Source organism: Clarias gariepinus, chromosome 12 (genome assembly GCF_024256425.1).
Source record: "Clarias gariepinus isolate MV-2021 ecotype Netherlands chromosome 12, CGAR_prim_01v2, whole genome shotgun sequence".
NCBI lineage: Eukaryota > Metazoa > Chordata > Actinopteri > Siluriformes > Clariidae > Clarias > Clarias gariepinus.
In genome coordinates this window covers 7882228-7900806 of record NC_071111.1, presented here as the reverse complement: position 1 = coordinate 7900806, position 18579 = coordinate 7882228, and the positions used below count along the sequence as shown (strand labels likewise).

Sequence of the window (18579 nt, the reverse complement as noted above, 5' to 3'; positions counted from 1 at the left end):
AAATCCTAATTGTTGTATAATGTTTGAAAACAAAAAAATATTTTGAAATGCTTTTACACGTGTAACTATATACCATTGCAGACTAATTAAAATGAATTATAAACATAGGATTCATGAGAAACGTGTTACTTTAAAAAAAAACAAAAAACAGATATAATAAAGTGTTTTATACTGATCAGCCAATAAATTAAAACGATTAACACTAATACCACTGACTATTTACGATGTGTTTAGCATTGGCTAATCGCGACTGTCAGAGCTGGCGACTGACACTTAGTGAAAGTAGTTTAAATTCTTTAATACATAGCCAAAGGGTGAGGCGAATAAACCAATACATATGAGAAACATATAAGATTTACTTTATATTTTCACTTATTCCACTTTATAATATCAGATAACTTCCAGATTTTGTGGTTGAATCCCAAATAGTGTTAAATGAAAAACTAGTGTGCTGTATATAGTGTACAATCACTTATTCCACATAACAAGTAATGCCCTTGATCGGTGGTTAGAGAGGGATTTGGGATTCAGTCCTTCGTTATGCGCTAGTTAGCTGTTGTAGCTAGTGTTAGCTGTGAACAGAACAACACGGAAGGTGATTCAGAATGAGGCGGTTTCTAAGGAGACAGTGTGTTGTTTAAGATGACATAACGTTGTCAGATGTGTTCTCTTGCTGAAAGTGCTTCAATGATTGTACTGTACCGATCGCACTGACCTACTTTCTGGTGACAAACACTACGTATAATGTTTAAAAAAAAAAAAAAATATTAAAATAAAAAGATATTAGACAGTGTTATGCAAAATATTATTATAATAGTGTTAGGCATGTAACTACATACCACTGTAGCCCAATTAATAATGAATTACAAACACAAAATTCATAGGAAACTTTTTTACGGATCAGTCATAAATCTGTTGACACTAAAGCCACTGACTTTATTATACGATTATTATACTTTTTTTGTGAGATCAGACCAATTCACAGGGTGGTTTACCAAATCTTTTAACTGACGAATATTATAAAACATCATGTAATCTGACAATACAGTATACAGTATAAAAAAGACTCGATACGATAAATTCACATTCATAAATAATTAATAATTCTGGCTTCACGGGATTAACTACAGTTGTTCTTTATATTGTTATTGCTAAACACATTGATGTTAAGTGTATCCAGATTTACCAGCATCCACAACGCTATGACTGTAAAATCACTTTTTTCCCCACAAATTATGTTTAACACCATCTGGGAACAGGTGGCAAATCTGCCTAAGTCTCTTTATGCAGCTGGATTACAGCCCACGGCGCACCGATGACCTGTAATTTCATTTAACGTTGTCAACTTTAAAGACACGCTGAAGTAGATGGAATCTAATCCACTTATGTGAACTGATAGGATGTGAAGCAGCGAAAGAGAGGAAAACCAGAGAGATCTAGAGAAAAAAAAAGAGAGGGTGGAAATGGGAGGGTTGATAGTGAAAGTGAAAAAGAGAGGAAATCAGAAAGCTTAGTGTATGAGTACCAAAAATCCTATTTTGCTTGAGAGGGGACCGGGACTAAGCCAAAAAAACCCTGTTAGCTGACAATCTGAGCAGTAATTCTGCTGTGTCCCACATTCCTGCCAGCTTATCTTTTCCCCACGAAGACGAATATACTTATTTCCCTCTTGCCACATTAAGGGTTCTGACAGACGTCGTGCCCCTTTTTTTTTTTTTTTTTGACGACTGACATCATCATTACTCGATGGGGAACCAGGGCGGCTATTTACTGCCACTTTAAAGATGTGCACACTTTCAAAAAGAGCCTGCTAATCAAGGCTGAACAGGTGGCCGTGAAAAAGCAACCTGGTGGGTATTTCTTTCTTTTCTCTCTTTTTTTCAATTACAAGGATTAAAATCATACAGTGAAGTGAAAAGGAGAAAGAAAAATGGGGGACACTCACAGTGGTGGACGGATTAAACACGTAGGGAGGGAATAAAAAAAAAAGAGTCTTAAGAGAGCGATATTAACCATTGACGCTCTTTCATTTGAATACAGAGATGGTAAGGAAGCGAATAAGAAGTGCTCATGGAAGATTGAAGGTGTTTACTGCAGGAGTGAAAAAGGAAACAGTCAATTACAGCGCTGCCATACCGATCATTTTTCCCTGAGAGAACTGGCGGCATAATAAACTTGTTATTAAACAAAAAACAATCCATCTGAGTGATGACACACGGCCTACACACTGGGCACGGAATCAGCCAGGCGCTAGTGATTTGTCTGGCATTCATAGAAATGTATGTGTTAGATGTGTTCGAGCTGCTCGTAGGTGCTTATTGGCACACAAAACACCAGAATGACGGATGATGGAGCCACACACACACACACACACACACACACACACACATTCCAATGTACATATAAAGAGATTTTTTTTATAGCAAGAAATATTTCTGCTTGTTTTGGATTCAATCAATCATAAGTGTTGGAAATAAAAATGATTTTAATACGGATTAAATTCTATGCATGAATCTACAGTCTGCCCTACAAAGAAATCAGACCCAGCTTCACTTCTCAGGATCTAAGGACATTTGTTAACAGAAAGAAATTATACTATAGAGCAAAAAAAAACATATATTCATGTTTTAATGTTAAAGCCCTGCTACAGTAGATCAATGCTCAGATCTTACAGATTGCCCTGTGAGATAAATGTTCCTGGTTCAATCTGCTGTTTACAAACGTACCACAGTGTGTTATTTTATGATTAATTATTATGCTGTTAATTGTGACGCAGGTTGTATAACTATAAATAACAAATCGGCACAAATTATAGTTCGCAAATGATCCAATCTAAATGCTCCACATTGCTCCAGCTGAGGCTGATTGAAGCACAGCGTTCCATTTCATCCCTTACTAATATATTGCTACTGTGTTTGTTCAGTACGTAATAGCTTAAATGGTGATCATTAACGAAAATGATGAGCGAATAAGTATCCGTTTATGAGAAAATATTCAGTTTTAAACAAGAACATTGCATTCTCCAGCTCCAGCAAGCTCACCTTAGTAGCCAGCAGTCTGGTCAGGTAAATCTCAGAGACCATCTTGCTGCCGCGGTCGCCCTCTTTCTGGTCTCCGTGCTCATGGTTCTTCACCAGGTGCCAAACTTTGACTCCACTCTCCAGATCAGGTGTGATCATGGGGGTACGAGAGCGCAGGCTGTCTGGGCTTCCTGTGTATTTGATCATGTTTTCTGGAGGGAAAAAAAAGTGAGATAGAAAAGATCACAGGTGGCAATCATGTTTTTTTTGTTTTTGTTTTTTTGTAACCAGTGTGCTCGATGGTTCGAATCCGGGTCTGTCTGCTCACACCAGGTCGAAGATTGGATATTAATGTTTTAGCACGTATGGCTCGCTTAATTTTTTATCACGTCTCCAGTGCTCGCCCTGGCAGATGACCAATCGAACAGGTGTTGAGGCAGATGAAAGTTTTATGGCTCCACCAGTGGCAGGGGCGAGCATGACATTTAAACAAAACAAAACAAAAAGGCAGGGAGCTCAGGGAATATTTACGCAGCGTGAAAGGAACTGATCAGCAAAAAACTCATGATGTGGTAAAGAAAGAAAACACACACACATAGTGTTTTCACCATGTTAGATGCAGCAGAAATCAATTTCTCTTGAGAGAGAACAATTCTGCTGCGAGACAGCAAAACTGTTCCTGACCAGTGAAGGGAAAAGACAAAGAAACGGAAAAAAAAGAAAAGATGGCAGACAATCAGGACACAGAAACGAAGGAGAGGATGTGTATGTAGATAAGGGGAAGGGTTAATAATTTTGCGTAGGATTCTCACAGCCTAAAAACTGTAAATCTGTAGGTTTTACTCGCTTAGAATCTATTCTAAGATGAGGTATGGTACAATATAGTATAATAGTATAGTATCACAATATAATATAGAATTGCACAGTGTAGCATTCCTGAGCAATGGAATAGTCTAGTATGGTAAAGTATAAGCTTTACATTTTGTTTTGTAAAATGTAAATTTAGATTAACAAATATACATTTCAAGAACCCACAGACCATGTATGTTATAGTATAGTATAATATGGTAAAGTCTAGTACATTATGGTACGGTGTGGTGTGGAATGTTACGGTCTAGTATTGTATAATATACTATGGTGGGGTGCACTATAGAATGGTATGGTATGTTATGGTATGATATGGTTGGTATGGTATAGTGTAATATAGTGTAGTATAGCACGTTATAGTATGGCAGAATGTAGTATGATCTGGTGTAGTATTTTTCATGGTATTATATAATATGATATGTTATGGTATGGTGTGGTATAGCATAGTATGGTACAGTATAGTGTAGTATTGTAAGGTATAGTATGGTATAGTATAGTGTGGTATTGTAAAGTAAAGCATGGTATAGTATAGTGTGGTATGGTATAGTGTAGTATTGTAAGTTACAGTATGGTATAATATAGTGTGGTATGGCATAATGTAGTATTGTTCAGTACAGTATAGTATAGATTAGCATGGTATGGTATAGTTTATTTATATAGCGCTTTTAACAATGGTCATTGTCTCAAAGCAGATAGTGTAGTATTGTAAAGTATAGTGTGGTATGGTATATAGTAGTATTGTAAGGTATAGTATGGTATAGTATAGTGTGGTATGGTACTGTATAATGTAGTATTGTAAAGTATAGTATTGTATAGCATGGTATGGAATAGTGTAGTATTGTAAGGTATAGTATGGTATAGTATAGTGTGATATGGCAGAGTGTAGTATTGTTCGGTACGGTATGGTATAGTGTGGTATGATATAATGTAGTATAGTATAGTATAGCATGGTATGATATAGTGTAGTATTGTGAAGTATAGTGTGGTATGGTATAGGGTAGTAATGTTAGGTATAGTATGGTATAGTATGGTGTGGTATGGTATAGTGTAGTATTGTAAAGCATAGTGTGGTATGGTATAGAGGAGTATTTTAAGGTATAGTATGGTATAGTATAGTGTGGTATGGTATAATGTAGTATTGTAAAGTATAGTATTATATAGCATGGTATGGTATAGTGTAGTATTGTAAGGTAAAGTATTGTATAGTATAGTGTGGTAGGGTATAGTGTAGTATTGTAAAGTATAGGATGGTATAGTATAATGTGGTATGGTATAGTGTAGTATTGTAAAGCATAGTGTGGTATGGTATAGGGGAGTATTGTAAGGTATAGTATGGTATAGTATAGTGTGGTATGGTATAATGTAGTATTGTAAAGTATAGTATTATATAGCACGGTATGGTATAGTGTAGTATCGTAAGGTATAGTATGGTATAGTATAGTGTGGTAGGGTATAGTGTAGTATTGTAAAGTATAGGATGGTATAGTATAGTGTGGTATGGTATAGTGTAGTATTGTAAGGTATAGTTTGGTATAGTGTCATAATGCTATAGTATAGTACAGTATAGTATAGTGTGGTACAGTATAGTGTCATATGGTATGGGCTGGTATGATCTGGTGCAGTCTGGTATGTTATAGTACGGTATAGCATAGCGTGTCATAAATTAGCATAGTCCTTTAGTTTGAATTAGCAATTTTCCTTGCTCTAAGCTTTAATAAGCTCTGTAAGAATCAGGTGAGATTACTAATAGGGACATTAATAATTAACCTTGGTGAAACACTGCAGTGCAGTTGTAGGCATTTGGACTATACAAATCCCCAAAGACACAACAATGAAGAGCACTCTGCATGCCAGTCCTCAGCCTTCAGACACTCGGTGGTAAATTGCATGCATGAGTTTGGATGCAGAAAGGAGCGAGGCGTAATGAGCTCATGCCTTTTCTCTTGGACCTTGGTCTTTTGTATTTCGTTAGTTCAAACAGCATCTTCAGTTCATCTCATTTGAAAAAAAGTTCATTTGAAAGCTCCCTTTCGTTTGAAATTAATTTTAAAAAGGTACTAAAAAGATGTATGGCATCCACTCTCTCACTTTTTCTTCTCACCCCACGGGATGTGACTGCCACACACACAGCCTCTCTCCCTTCATTTAGGGCTAATTTGGAGCCAAGGTGAAAGACTATGGAGATGAGACGCTGTTAATGCTCTATTTGATGTGTGTTGGAGAGTGCTCGCACTGCCCCAGGCCTTTGATCTTCTACTTTATCGGATCCAACAGCACGCTGGGAGATACGAGTTGGACGGCTACGTCTCAGCAGGGAAGTCAAGTGCAAAGAGACTCATTTTCCTCCTCCGTCTGCCTTTGTGTAAAGGCGACTCTCTTCATGTAAAGCCCTCTCAGGTTCTTGCCTTTCTATCTAGATATTGCAGAGTGATGCTTCTCATTTCACTCTCATGCCTGCTCTCACCTTCAATGAAATTGGGACCCACATCGGCAGAAGCTTGCATGCGCTGTCAGACAGAAGTCTGTCATGTATTTTTTTAATTATAAGCATGGTGCCTACCGTATTTGCTAGCGGATGTCCTGGAGACAGTGGAGTTGTTGACCGAGTTGTAGGCAGTGACCTGCTTCGGTACGAGGGCCACCAGTACGTTATCAGACACCTGCAGATGTATGAAACAATGATTACTTATTACAGAACAAACAGAAAAAAATTTTGTACCATTTAATCACATGCAGAGACTATACAGTACACGCTTTATAGGCTATGGAGTTAATCAGCACTCCCTGAAGCATTTTATCACAGTTATACCACAGCAATTTACCAACGTTAACACATATTTTATCTTACAGCTAAAAATGCACCAACAACAGACCTTCCTGATATTGCTCATGGCATTACTTATATGGCAACAAAGCAATATTCGTCCTGTGGTGAAATGCTTCTATTTACTTCTTTACCTCTGACTGTCCAAAATAGCTAGTAGAACATCAAATAAATCTCCTTACAGATTTCGCCACCACATCGACTATAAATCATTTCGTTAAAAAAAAGGCACGCTTTTTAGAAACTTTATGTGGTACGTCTGAGATGCAAGTCCCTGTGAATGAGCTGTTGCTATAGAAACGATAACACATTAATACAAACCTGGGATATGGAACTGCACTACTGTCAGAGCTGATTTTATGGAAAATTAATCAACACGTTCTGATCAATCATCTTCTTGAGAAGCACTGGAATATAATATAATATAATATAATATAATATAATATAATATAATATAATATAATATAATATAATATAAGTTAGAATTTAAATTCATTCTGTATGGAAGTACACTAGCAACCCATTCTTATTGTTTGTTTGTTTGTTTTTTTGGATCGTAAAAATTGCTTTTGTGGAAATCTAGACGCTCCTGCTCCCAATTCAATAATGGATTTTCAGATATAACCACTCAGGCAATGCAACTTTATGAAAGCGCCTTGACCAAGCAGACAAATGGATTCAATCAGCACGAAGACAAGGGATTTTCCATCCCGATGAGTTTTCCCTGTCTCAGCACAAACTGGCAACCCAACGCCTGACACACTTACAGGGTTAATTAAGGTGATCGTCTACGGATCGTCTATGAATCTTCTTGGAGGCGCTGTTGAATACATGAGCGCAGGGCTTTGGAGACAATTACCGCATTATTTTATCTATCTGGAATCTAACCAGAGAGTTATAACTGCTGTTCATTACACAGATAATGTGAAATATAAGAGCGAGGTCTGGAGAGAATGGAGAGTGAATCTGACCACACAGGGAGCATGACGGGAATGGAAAACCACTTCTTGGTAATAGTGAAGCAATTACAGCTATTAAGTTCATCAGTATCTTAAGCTATTATAAAAATCATCGGGGGAACGTGAAGTCTTCCTTTTTTCTTTTTTTACGCCCATCATCGCACATAGAGAGCGAGTCCGAGTGCGTGAACTGGCACTTTGGTGAGATTCTCGATTGCTGATAGCATTCAGACTGATATAGAAAATGTCAGCAAGAGCTTATATAACACAGTGAGATGTTTCCCGACAGGAAATCAAAGAATTAATGTCAGCGCCTTGGACGGGGCAGGATGTGTCTGTCTGGTGAGAGACAGAATTAGAGCTGAAGGCACCCTGCTATTCTTATTCCTATTCGCAGGGAAAAAAAGATGAGGATTTATGCTGTGTGTAGCTGCGAAGCGGCGTTTAATGTAGTATCTGACTCCGTATGATGGTAACAGAAGGTAACAGTGAATGAATGTATGAAAAAATGAGTGAGTGAATAAATGAACGTGAGTAAAAACCAGCTTATAAAGTAAAATGTTTTATTATAAGAGTCCAGCTGGAGAGTAGTAAAAGTAAGCGTGAAGGAGCAAATGAATCAGAAAAGTATGACATACTTTACAGTAGTTTGTTTTATTGGAGTTCTGTGTCTTCAGTCTTCAGTAAAGGCTTAATTTGTGAAACTTTAAATAATGAAACAGAGCAATGACTGAATGGATGGAAAGTAAAACGAGCTCAAGTGTAGAATGTTTTGTTCGAAGTTCATCAGAAGAGTAGTGAAAGAAAAAAAAAGAGGAAAAAAGGAATGAGCAACTTGTGCTGGAAGTAGTATCGACCTTCGTCTGGAGAGACATGACCGTCAGTGAGTGAGTGAGAGAGAGAGAGAGAGAGAGAAGAAAGAAAGGAAGAAAGAAACTATGACTTATATAGAAGTCAATGTTCAGAGTAGTGAAAGTAAAAAGTAATACTAAATAAGTGAATGAGTGACTTATAATAAATGATAGAGAATGGTTGGCTGAATGAATGAATAAATGAATGATGTAACATGTAGTAGAGTGGTGAAAGTAAGAACCATGAAATGAATGAATGTATGAATGATCAAATGAATAAATTATGAATTAATGGCTTAAACGATGTGTCTCAGGTTAAGAAAAGTAAATGAATAACTGAATGAGTAAGCAGGTTATAGTGTAGTTATCAAAATCTATTTGTAAATAGTGAGAAATAATGAATTAGTCGATGAATAAATTAATAAAAAAAGGAAAAAATACTTATACTGTAGTAGATTGTATTCGAGATCATACAGAATAAAAAAACAAGAACGTATGAGTGAATGAATAAATGAATGCACGAATGAATGGATAGGTGAATGAACAAATGAGCGGCTTATAATGAATAAATAAATGAATGAATGAGCAGCTTCTAGTATAGTATCAGTCCTTAGGGAGGAAAAAATTAAAAAAAGAAATTGTAATGCTGTAAAGTCGTTTCAAATCTGTATGTGAAATGATGAATAAAAGAACGAATGAATTAGTTAATTTAATGAATGGTTTATTTATTCATTCACATATCGGTGCTTATGTTGTTGCCTGCATTAGTGGTGTAGGAGTCTAACTAGAGAGGGGTGAACGTAAAAAGATGAAATGAATGAGTGAGAATGCCGTAGCAGGTGTAATTTGAGAGCGGCACTGACTAGCAAAAGGCTTTGGAAGTCTATTTTGTCTGGTGTGTGTGTGTGTGTGTGTGTGTGTGTGTATGAAGGATAAAACACTCTCCTCATCTGAAAATAAATTAACTTCTGTCTTCATTATCTCATCTCCGATTCCAATCACCTCCTAATCCAGCCTCCAGTCCGCCACCCGCATACCTGCACGCCTCCCGTGTGACATTTAATTTGAGAACGTCGCGGACCTCTATCTTTCCATCTCTCATTCGTCTCTCTCTCTGTCTTCCCTTGTCTCTCTTTCGCTTTTTGGAAAGCTCATTTGAGGGGCAGCAGGCAAGCCTAGTAAATTATTTACACCATAATGAAGCATGTGCCTGTCACCTGTCCTCCAGACAGATATAAAAAAAACAGGATGGTATGTTATAAACAGTGTGTATATATGTGTGTGTGTGTGTGTGTGTGTGATAGGCAGCTGATTGGCACTTCATATGGTGCATCAGGACATGGATTTTTTTTCTTTCCATGCTTCCCGATTCCCCTGCGTGCACTATTCATGGAACCTGTCGATCAAACTCAGGCGCTGTCGAACCTCGTTCTGTGACCAGGAAGTCATTCGGTTGTTTAGTCTATTACAAGGTCAACGAGGTGAACAGGGTCAAGGTTGTTAAGGGACGATCCGATCGAAACACAATGAATGTTAAATGAACAGGTTCGCTCCATTCTCTTATCTCTCAAGCGACCCAAATTGGACGAACGACATCCATTGGAGAAAAACACATAGTAATGAAAGCAAGCATCAAATCCATCATTGTGATAATGGAATGATAGGGGAAAGACAGAAAGAGAGAGAGAGAGGGTGGTGGGGGGGGTAAACTATCAGGATTTCATGGTGTCCTTGTACCAAAAGAGAGGGGCGAATATAAAACAAGATGCTGCTTTAAATGCTTAAATGTCTTGTCTTTTTATTTAAATGTTCAGTCACTCGTTGATTTATTTAACACTAGAGTCAGTCCCAAGTTGTCCCAAGACGAAGTTTTGTCTTAAAATGATTCCGTCGTGTTAAAATTCACTTATACCACTTCAGCGCTGTTATTTCAGCCAAAGTGAAAATATGAACTAATGCCAGTAAAAATATCCTCTGTGTTTATACGGTAAACTATCGCATTGATTGGTTCTGTTGAGTGACGCATGTAGCCACGAGGAAAATAATGGTATATTCGTCCAAAAAAAACCCTAGATGCTGTGACGTGAACAGACACATAAACTCTCATCATACTGTCCCTTCTTCACAACATTTTGATTTCATTTATGGGGCAGGTTTAGCTTCGGGCAAATACCGAAGGACTCGTGCAGGTTCATTAAATGCTTGTGTGATGCTGTGACAAAATCTGGCTGAACAGACAGACAGACATACAGAAATACTTCTAAAACTGTTTTCGGTCCTTTGATGTATGAAATGCAAAACCTTCCTTTTATTTATATAGATGGCTCTAAAAACTTAATGGAAGTATGAGAGTGCTGATATAGGAACATAATCAACGATAAATTTTCGATAACACCATGTCCAGTACTTTTTATCCATTTCTAGTTAGATTTAACGCCATGGAAGTTTACCAAAACAAGAAGGTTCCATCACCATGCTGTCTTTTTGTTCTCTGATCATTTTTAAAAATCCAGCTTGTCATCTTAATTAGAGAAATGCAAAGTCCTGAGTTTGTTCCTTTTATGGAAACATTAACATCTACAGATTTATCGAGCACTTAAACTGGAGACACCTTCCAGCGATTACACTTTTTTTTCTTTTTTTTTTTACACCATTTATAAAGAGTGTACATCGTACAAGTCAGTTGTTGCCATGGCAGCGATTACTTATTGGAACGATCGTATTTGCGGCTGCAGAAAGTGTCACAGCTGATGGCATGAAAATGATTTTTAAAAAAACAATCAGAATCAAGAATTCAGCGGCGCAAACTGTATCGGCTGCCTAGACTTCCTGAGAATCAATACTGCCTTGATATCCAAGTCTGGCTCTTTAAATAGAAACCATGTGCACACTCACACACTCAAACACACAAACACACACTCACACACACACCATGTATGTCATTCTTGTTGATTTCCTGAGTGGAAACAGCGATTGCGCTGTCAGAGTTATGCGCAATTTTAGTCACTATGAAGTATAAATTTTATACACTTTTGTAATCAACAGCCAGCAACTGCAGGCAATTGGCAAGCTTTTAAAGAAAGTAAAGCACAGACAGAGAGAGAGAGAGAGAAAGAGAGAGAGAGAGAGAGAGAGAGAGAGAGCTGGACCTGAATGTTCACTGCTCTCCACATACTGTATAATATACACTATTTACCAAATGGTGCTGATTAAATTACAAGAAATATAGTATTTAAAAAAAAAAATCTAGTATTTGCAGTGTGTGTTTTTAAACCAGCTTATACGGCGATCATATGGCAGCCACGCAACGCATAAAAGCCTGTAGATTCGGCTCAGTGAGGTCAGCGTGGATAATGTCCACATCAAACATCAGAGCGGGTAAAAATGTGTTCTCAGTCACTTAGTTTGAGTAAGATGTGGCTGATTTTCAATTATTTTAGGAAATGATTTGAAATTACAGAATAAACACCTTGTTGATGGTAGACGTCAATGGAAAATGCTTAGACATTCGTTTGCGTCTCTGCTGCTGACGGAAAACCATTCCCTACTTCTTTTTTATTGGTCAAGCCAGTTGGATCTTTCCCCTAATGTGACCTCATATAAGGAGATCCCCTCTCCTGGCTTGATGCGCAGCTCAGCTGTAGCTCATTTACATCAACACTAAAACACTGCGTTCGGATGAGGAGCGAAATGAAGGGAGCTTGAAGTATAAAGAGATGCATACCCTTAGGGATATTTCATCTGGAGCACTCCTTAGGCGAGCTCTGAGACCTCGTTAAAGAAAGGGGAAAATATGGGTCCTTTAATAAGCACTCTTTACAAGCGTGGTAAGCAGAAAAGCAACCCGCTGAAACTATGCTTTGCCTTGCAACAGAGCTTCTCCTACAGACCACTTTCTGGACCAATCAGATTTGAGAATTCCCCCCAGTGCTAATCATGTACTGCTTACAGAAACCATGCACTCATGCTGCTTAATGTAGAAGGTTATATTCAAGGTCGAACCTGGTAATGAGACAGCATGTTGAGCCTCTTCCAGTCACTCTCGATCTTCGTGGTCATGTCCTCGTCCTGCAGGATGATCCGGACGCCTCGGCCCTGACGCCACTCTGCGGGAGGAAAAAAACAAGACGATATTTAAACATAAGGCAACATTTATAAGGACCGCAGGAAGCTGTATATATCTTAACTTTATTTGCGAATTCTCTTGTATTCTTTGGTTTAAGCTGTTTCTTGTGAAAAGTCAAAAGTCGAAAGAGAGAGAGAGAGAGAGAGAAAAAAAGGCTCCTTCTGTGGAAGGGAAAGATTTAATGATCAGGCTTCCTTCTCGGAAAACAGTGTGAAGAGAGCGATAGAGAGAGAAGGGAACAAGGTCAAGAGACAACGAGAGGAGAACAAGTGCGAAAGAACGAACGAGGACGGAAGAAACAAGGCGAAGAGGGAGAGGGAAAAGAAATAGGAAGGTGGAAGACAGGTAAATTAATCTCGCTTTCTGCTCTTTGGGCCGTCGCCGCTGCCGGATCGATGGGAGTGATTAGAGATATATAAGTGATACAGAAAGCCACTTCCTTTTTCATCTGCAGCAGCCCGAGCCCAAACGGCTCTAATCGACCCGCGCTAAGCCTCCTGCCAAGCTCTTATTGCACTTCCACAGCAATTTCTATTGAAACAGAGAAATCGCTTCTCTTCTGTGTATCGCTCATGCTCCAGCCGGCCCCTGGGAGCCCTTCAGCAGGCCAGCTTTAGATCTGGACCTACGTTGTGATGAGAAGAGAAACACAGTTCGGAATGAACTAAATATGTCCTTCTGCAGCCTCGAGAGACGGCAAAGGGTCATCGTTCCCGTCTTTCCGATTCGAATCATACCACAAATGAATGTGTGATTGGGCCGGGGAGGAGAGAGATCCCTCTTCACTGCTGCTATCTCTGGCTCTGCTTGTGACTCGATAAACAAAACAGCAATCACTGTGCGAGATGATGAAACATGTCTCTGGGTGATGAGGAGAAGCTTTGCATTCCAAATCGTCAGGAGAGAGAGAGAGAGAAAGGGAAGTAAAAATTTCCTACTGTCTCATTCCTCGGTACTGTACATTTCTCTATAAATATGCAAATCGGCTGCTCCGGAGAGGGAAAAAATAAACAAATGGAACGTTGAGTAGAGATTGAAATAAAGAAAGAGTGATAGAGAGAGAGAAAAGAATTTGCTCGGAGATTGTCCCGACTGCCAAAACACACCCTGGATGTTCACACACAGAAGGAGGGAGGAAATGGATAAGAACCGACAGCCAGGAGAAGAAAAAAAAAAAACCCAGTCGATTCTGTAGTTGAGACCTCAGTCTTCTGAAGTTGTGTCAGAGTTTATGCACCTCGGGTGCCTCTGGTATGCCAGTGATATTTTCTGAAGCTGATAAATAATGGTGGAAACATGTTGAAGCCATATTTTTCAATTCAATCAAATGTGCAGTGATAATCATGACTCCTAGGAATATTCACGTTCATGAAGCAAAGTACTAGACATTTCACCATCACCGTGTTTGTATGTACTGTAACTCTGCATATCGTATTTAAATATATGCTCAATTATACACCAGTCCACAGGAAGTGATAATAGAGCACAACAGCACTGCGGCCTTAAACTACAGTATATGCATCACTCGGCATCACAGGTGTTGGATGAAAGTAGGTCTGTACGGTCTGCAGTACTGCGGAAAGAGCAGCCGCCTGACTAATCCCACCACAGAAGCACTTTCCCAGAGCTCTCCCTAACCCCTGATCAAGGGCACTACTTGATGTGTGGATCAAGGGATTGTACACGCTATAAAGCTTTCCATTTAACACTATTTGGGGTTCAACCCCAAAACCTGGCAGTTAGGTGATTTTCTTAAATGGAAATATGAAGTAGATATAAAGTTTCTCAGGACTGTTGACCATCTCCATGGTTCATTCTCCTGACCCTTCGGGCTGCGTAGTACTGTTATACATTTAAGTTCACCCCGTTACTTCCTCCAGTCATAGAACAATATGCTGGCGAAGCAAAATAACTGGTTAAATAAACAAATAAATCAAAATCCTTTGGAAACAAGTGGTGTTTCTAATGTGGGAAAATATTCGTTTATGAAATTTTATATTATTCTCAATCATGGATTTATTTATTACAGCTCACGCGGTATTGCGATGTGGTACCGTATTCTTGTCTCTAGAAAAGCAGCTTGAAATTTTCCACGGACTGAATCCGCATATTTAAAAGTGCTCCACTAGCACTCAACACATTTTTTATTGGTCAACATTTTCACACAAAAATACGATGTTAAGCAAGGAACTCCTTGTATATACACTACAGACTGGTGGCGCCAAACAAGAGCGCACTACTTCTCTCCTACGTGGGCACTGCGGAGACACTTTCTGAACGCACTGCCGAATTGTTGTACAGTATAAGGGCAATATCACATGAAAGGGAGTGCTGTTGTACTAAATATCAGTACAGCAGTAACATGGTTCAAGGGCAGATATCAAGCACAACAGCACTCCCTCCCGTGTGATATTGCTTAAATATACGGGTATAGTGGGCATCTAGGGTTCTATGGCATGCCATTGAAACCCAAAAGAAAGATATCCATTGCTTCAGGGAGGGATAAAGTTGCCATCTGACTATTTGGGGGTGAAGGACTTTGCTCAAGGCAGGTTGTCAGTGTTTGGGTCCGAACCGGAGACCGTCTGATCAGCAGTCCGACACCATAATCATCTAACTAGCCCTGAGCTACATGCTTAAATATAAGTATATTCAAATATACTGTGTATGTCTACATTTTCTTAAAAACCATTAAAAAAAAACAAGTACTGTTTTCAATAACTTCGAAATATGCTTATATCCCTGTCACATGATAAATCCCTGCATGCCTAATCATCTGAAACTGTTTGGCATGTGAGCATCATTCAAAAGCCTGAATGAAAAGCCGTCTTTTCTCTCTTATTATTGAAGCTCCCACTCTAAAAACTGTACCGTTACTACACAGTGGATTACAAATACAGCTACAGTACACAGCAAAAAAAACTTTAGACAACCACGGTGCGATAAGCGGCAAGATTCATATATAACCCAATATAAAAATGTGCCACTTACAGTACATGCAACACAGCTCGGGGAGATCGAGGATTTAAAAAAAAAAAAAAAAAAAACCTCGGAAAGGAAATGACTAGCTGCTGGGTTGTGATGGACTGCCCTGATTGTGTAAATTGTGAATGGATAAATGGAAGTGTGCAGATCAGCAGGCTTTTAATACAATTTCTTGTAATTTTTTGCCATCTACTAACTACTAATCTCTTTTTCTCAACTGTCAAATCAAAGTGTAAAAATAAGTTCCACTGTATGTACGTCAGATTGCATTGTGGGCGAGAAGACCGTAAAAAAACAAAAACCATGAGACAGTGAGCAGGACTCTCTTTCCTTTGTCCTGTCATCCAATGTTGTCGCTTCAGTCAATGGCATTGATCTCTGTGCAGTAAGAACCTTACAAGGGAAAAAAACAACAACAACAAACTGACCGTGAAGTTGCAAGGCTGTGGCAAAGTCATGCTCTACATTTCTGTGGACATGATTCATGATCCAGGACAACATCATACACTGTGCACCATTCGGGCCAGGATTAAACCTGTTTTAGACAGGACGAGTTGAATAATAAGCCTAACTCGGGTGGGATTCATTTCCCATGTGAGTAATTCCATTACTTTTTCGATATTTTTGGCCGCCTAAAAATGGGGGAAGTGGAGGATCAGAGAGATGAAGCTCAAGGTTGCCAATGGGAGGGTTGGGGGTTCGAGCCTCACTACAGTACCTACAGGGTTGCCATTGTTGGGCCTGCGGACACCTGGGTATATTAAACCTACTGAACAGTAGATACGGGCATCATTAGTGCCAGTCCCAATCCTACAGAAATGGGTGGGTTGTGCCATTAACCTGGGGATCGAATGATCCGATGTGGCGACAACGAGAAAGGCAAAGAGCACGAGAAAAAAATATGGTTTAAAAAGGGGTAAATCTCAATGCTAGAAGACTTCTGAGATCTAATCTCATTTGTGTTTTCAAAATACAGTGGGGCGCCTTGGGAATTTTAAGAACTTTTAAGAAATTTGGCAAGAAATTTGGCCTGAAAATGCATACGAGGGGCCGAACCAAGCTGAACCAAAAGTTGTGGGCGGATCAAAACTTGTTTGCGTCAGTGGAAAGCCAAGCAATCTCTATTATCACCCAAATGAGGATGGGTTCCCTGTTGAGTCTGGTTCCTCTCAAGGTTTCTTCCTATTGACATCTCAGGGAGTTTTTCCTTGCCACCGTCGCCCTTGACTCACTCATCAACGATCTGATTATTCTGATTCATACACTTTCATATTTCATACAGACTTCATTTCTTTTAATTGTGTAAAGCTGCTTTTCGACAATTACAATTGTTTAATGCGCTATACAAATAAAATTAAATTAAACTGAGCTTGTTCTTTGTGGATTCAATTTTTCATTTTGTGCAAGAAACAAGTACAGCAGCAAGAAGAAAAGGGAGCCACTTTTAGTTCGGATTTTAAAGCAGCTAGTGACAAGAGGAATCATAAATTAATGTTAAGTGAGGTTTAATGTCTATATATTTCATGCTTTACTTAATTTACATGTCTTTTCTAAATGTTTGGATTGTTTTTTTAGACAAAAATATGATTATATTGTTGGAAATTGGTAATATTAGTAATATTTTTGGCTGGCTGGAACGAATTATCTGCATTTACATTATTTCTTATGGGAAAATACGTTTCACAATACAAATTTTCGATTAAATTTTAATCAGCTTTAAATGTTAAGGTTTATTTTTACATGTGTTTAGATTTACTCTCTATAACATTCAGGTTTTAAGTTTATTATTATTATTATAAATATTTTTTTACCTAGATCCATGTCTGAGGCTTTCTGGCGGTGGGAATATGGAACATTCTTGTAGATGGCATCCAGGATCTTCTCCTTCACTTGGCTGATTGTGTCACAGTTCAAGACTTTGACCTGAATCTCCGGGCTCTTCTCGTTGTCCGGATGGATGCAGTTCACCACCTAGACGACAAGAACAGACGGCCGTTAAAAGAAACCCGAGACCCGATCATTTTCAAATTAGGAAAAGGAGCGGCAGAACTTTGGACGGATGCTGTACGTTTTACTTCACATAGATTAACTTTCCTTATTCCTAACATTGACCCAGTTAAATAATCACGTCAGAGAGAGCTGCCGTATGTGTGTGTACTGTATGTGTGTGTACTGTATGTGTGTGAGGCAACTGTGTGTGTGTGATGAGCAGTGAATGAGGCATCGTGAGGTGTAATTGTAAGAGTGCGAATGTGTAAAAAGATGTCAGGACACCTCGGGGAGCCGAGACCCTGCTCCACAATTAACTTGATGATTGCCATCCTTTTCCTCATCATCAGACTCATCATCCTTCAGGACGACATTGATGGCGACGTGATGACTATCATCAACTTCTGATGTAATTACACGGTACGCAGGAAAAGACACATTCCGTGAAACTGATCAGACTGTAAGCGTTTTTATTATTTTAAAACAAATTATAATTATTATTATGGGATGGCGAAGACAGACACCTCAGTCAGCGTACCGAAGGAATGTCAGTGTGAAGGTCATGATCGGGGTCGAGGTATTCGGTCTAGAACCTGCCTATTCGAGATAGGTGTAACCAAACGCAGCTCACTGTATCTGTACAGTATCTCTAGCTGTTTAGTGTTTCAAGTGTGTTTAAAAGTAGGCGTGGTCTTAATCTAAAGTGTCATTTTTTTACTCAATAAAGAAATGCAATTTGCCATAAAAGGAATACAAGTACCGCATGTGTTACAGCTACAGAACCAGACACTCACACACACACACACACACACGAGTCACAAGAAGACACAGCAACGATCTGTCTGTATGATGTACAGAACATGACAACACCAATGACTCCATGATAAGGTGCAGGGTTAGGGGTCATGAGTAGCTGATGTGATCCCTGTCGGCCATAAAGATCAGTCACCCCGAAGAG

General features: G+C 38.9%; 1 protein-coding gene across 1 annotated transcript in view; it reads right to left on the bottom strand.

The window, feature by feature from the left end:
* plxna4 (plexin A4) overlaps positions 1–18579 on the bottom strand; it is a 320040-nt gene that overhangs the window by 14934 nt on the left and 286527 nt on the right. Inside the window, exons 25-28 of the mRNA XM_053508461.1 lie at positions 17444–17603; positions 12524–12627; positions 6448–6547; positions 3042–3232 (exon numbers count right to left, since the gene is read on the bottom strand). Of these exons, the coding sequence (XP_053364436.1) occupies positions 3042–3232; positions 6448–6547; positions 12524–12627; positions 17444–17603 (555 nt within the window). The remainder of the gene's footprint in view (positions 1–3041; positions 3233–6447; positions 6548–12523; positions 12628–17443; positions 17604–18579) is intronic.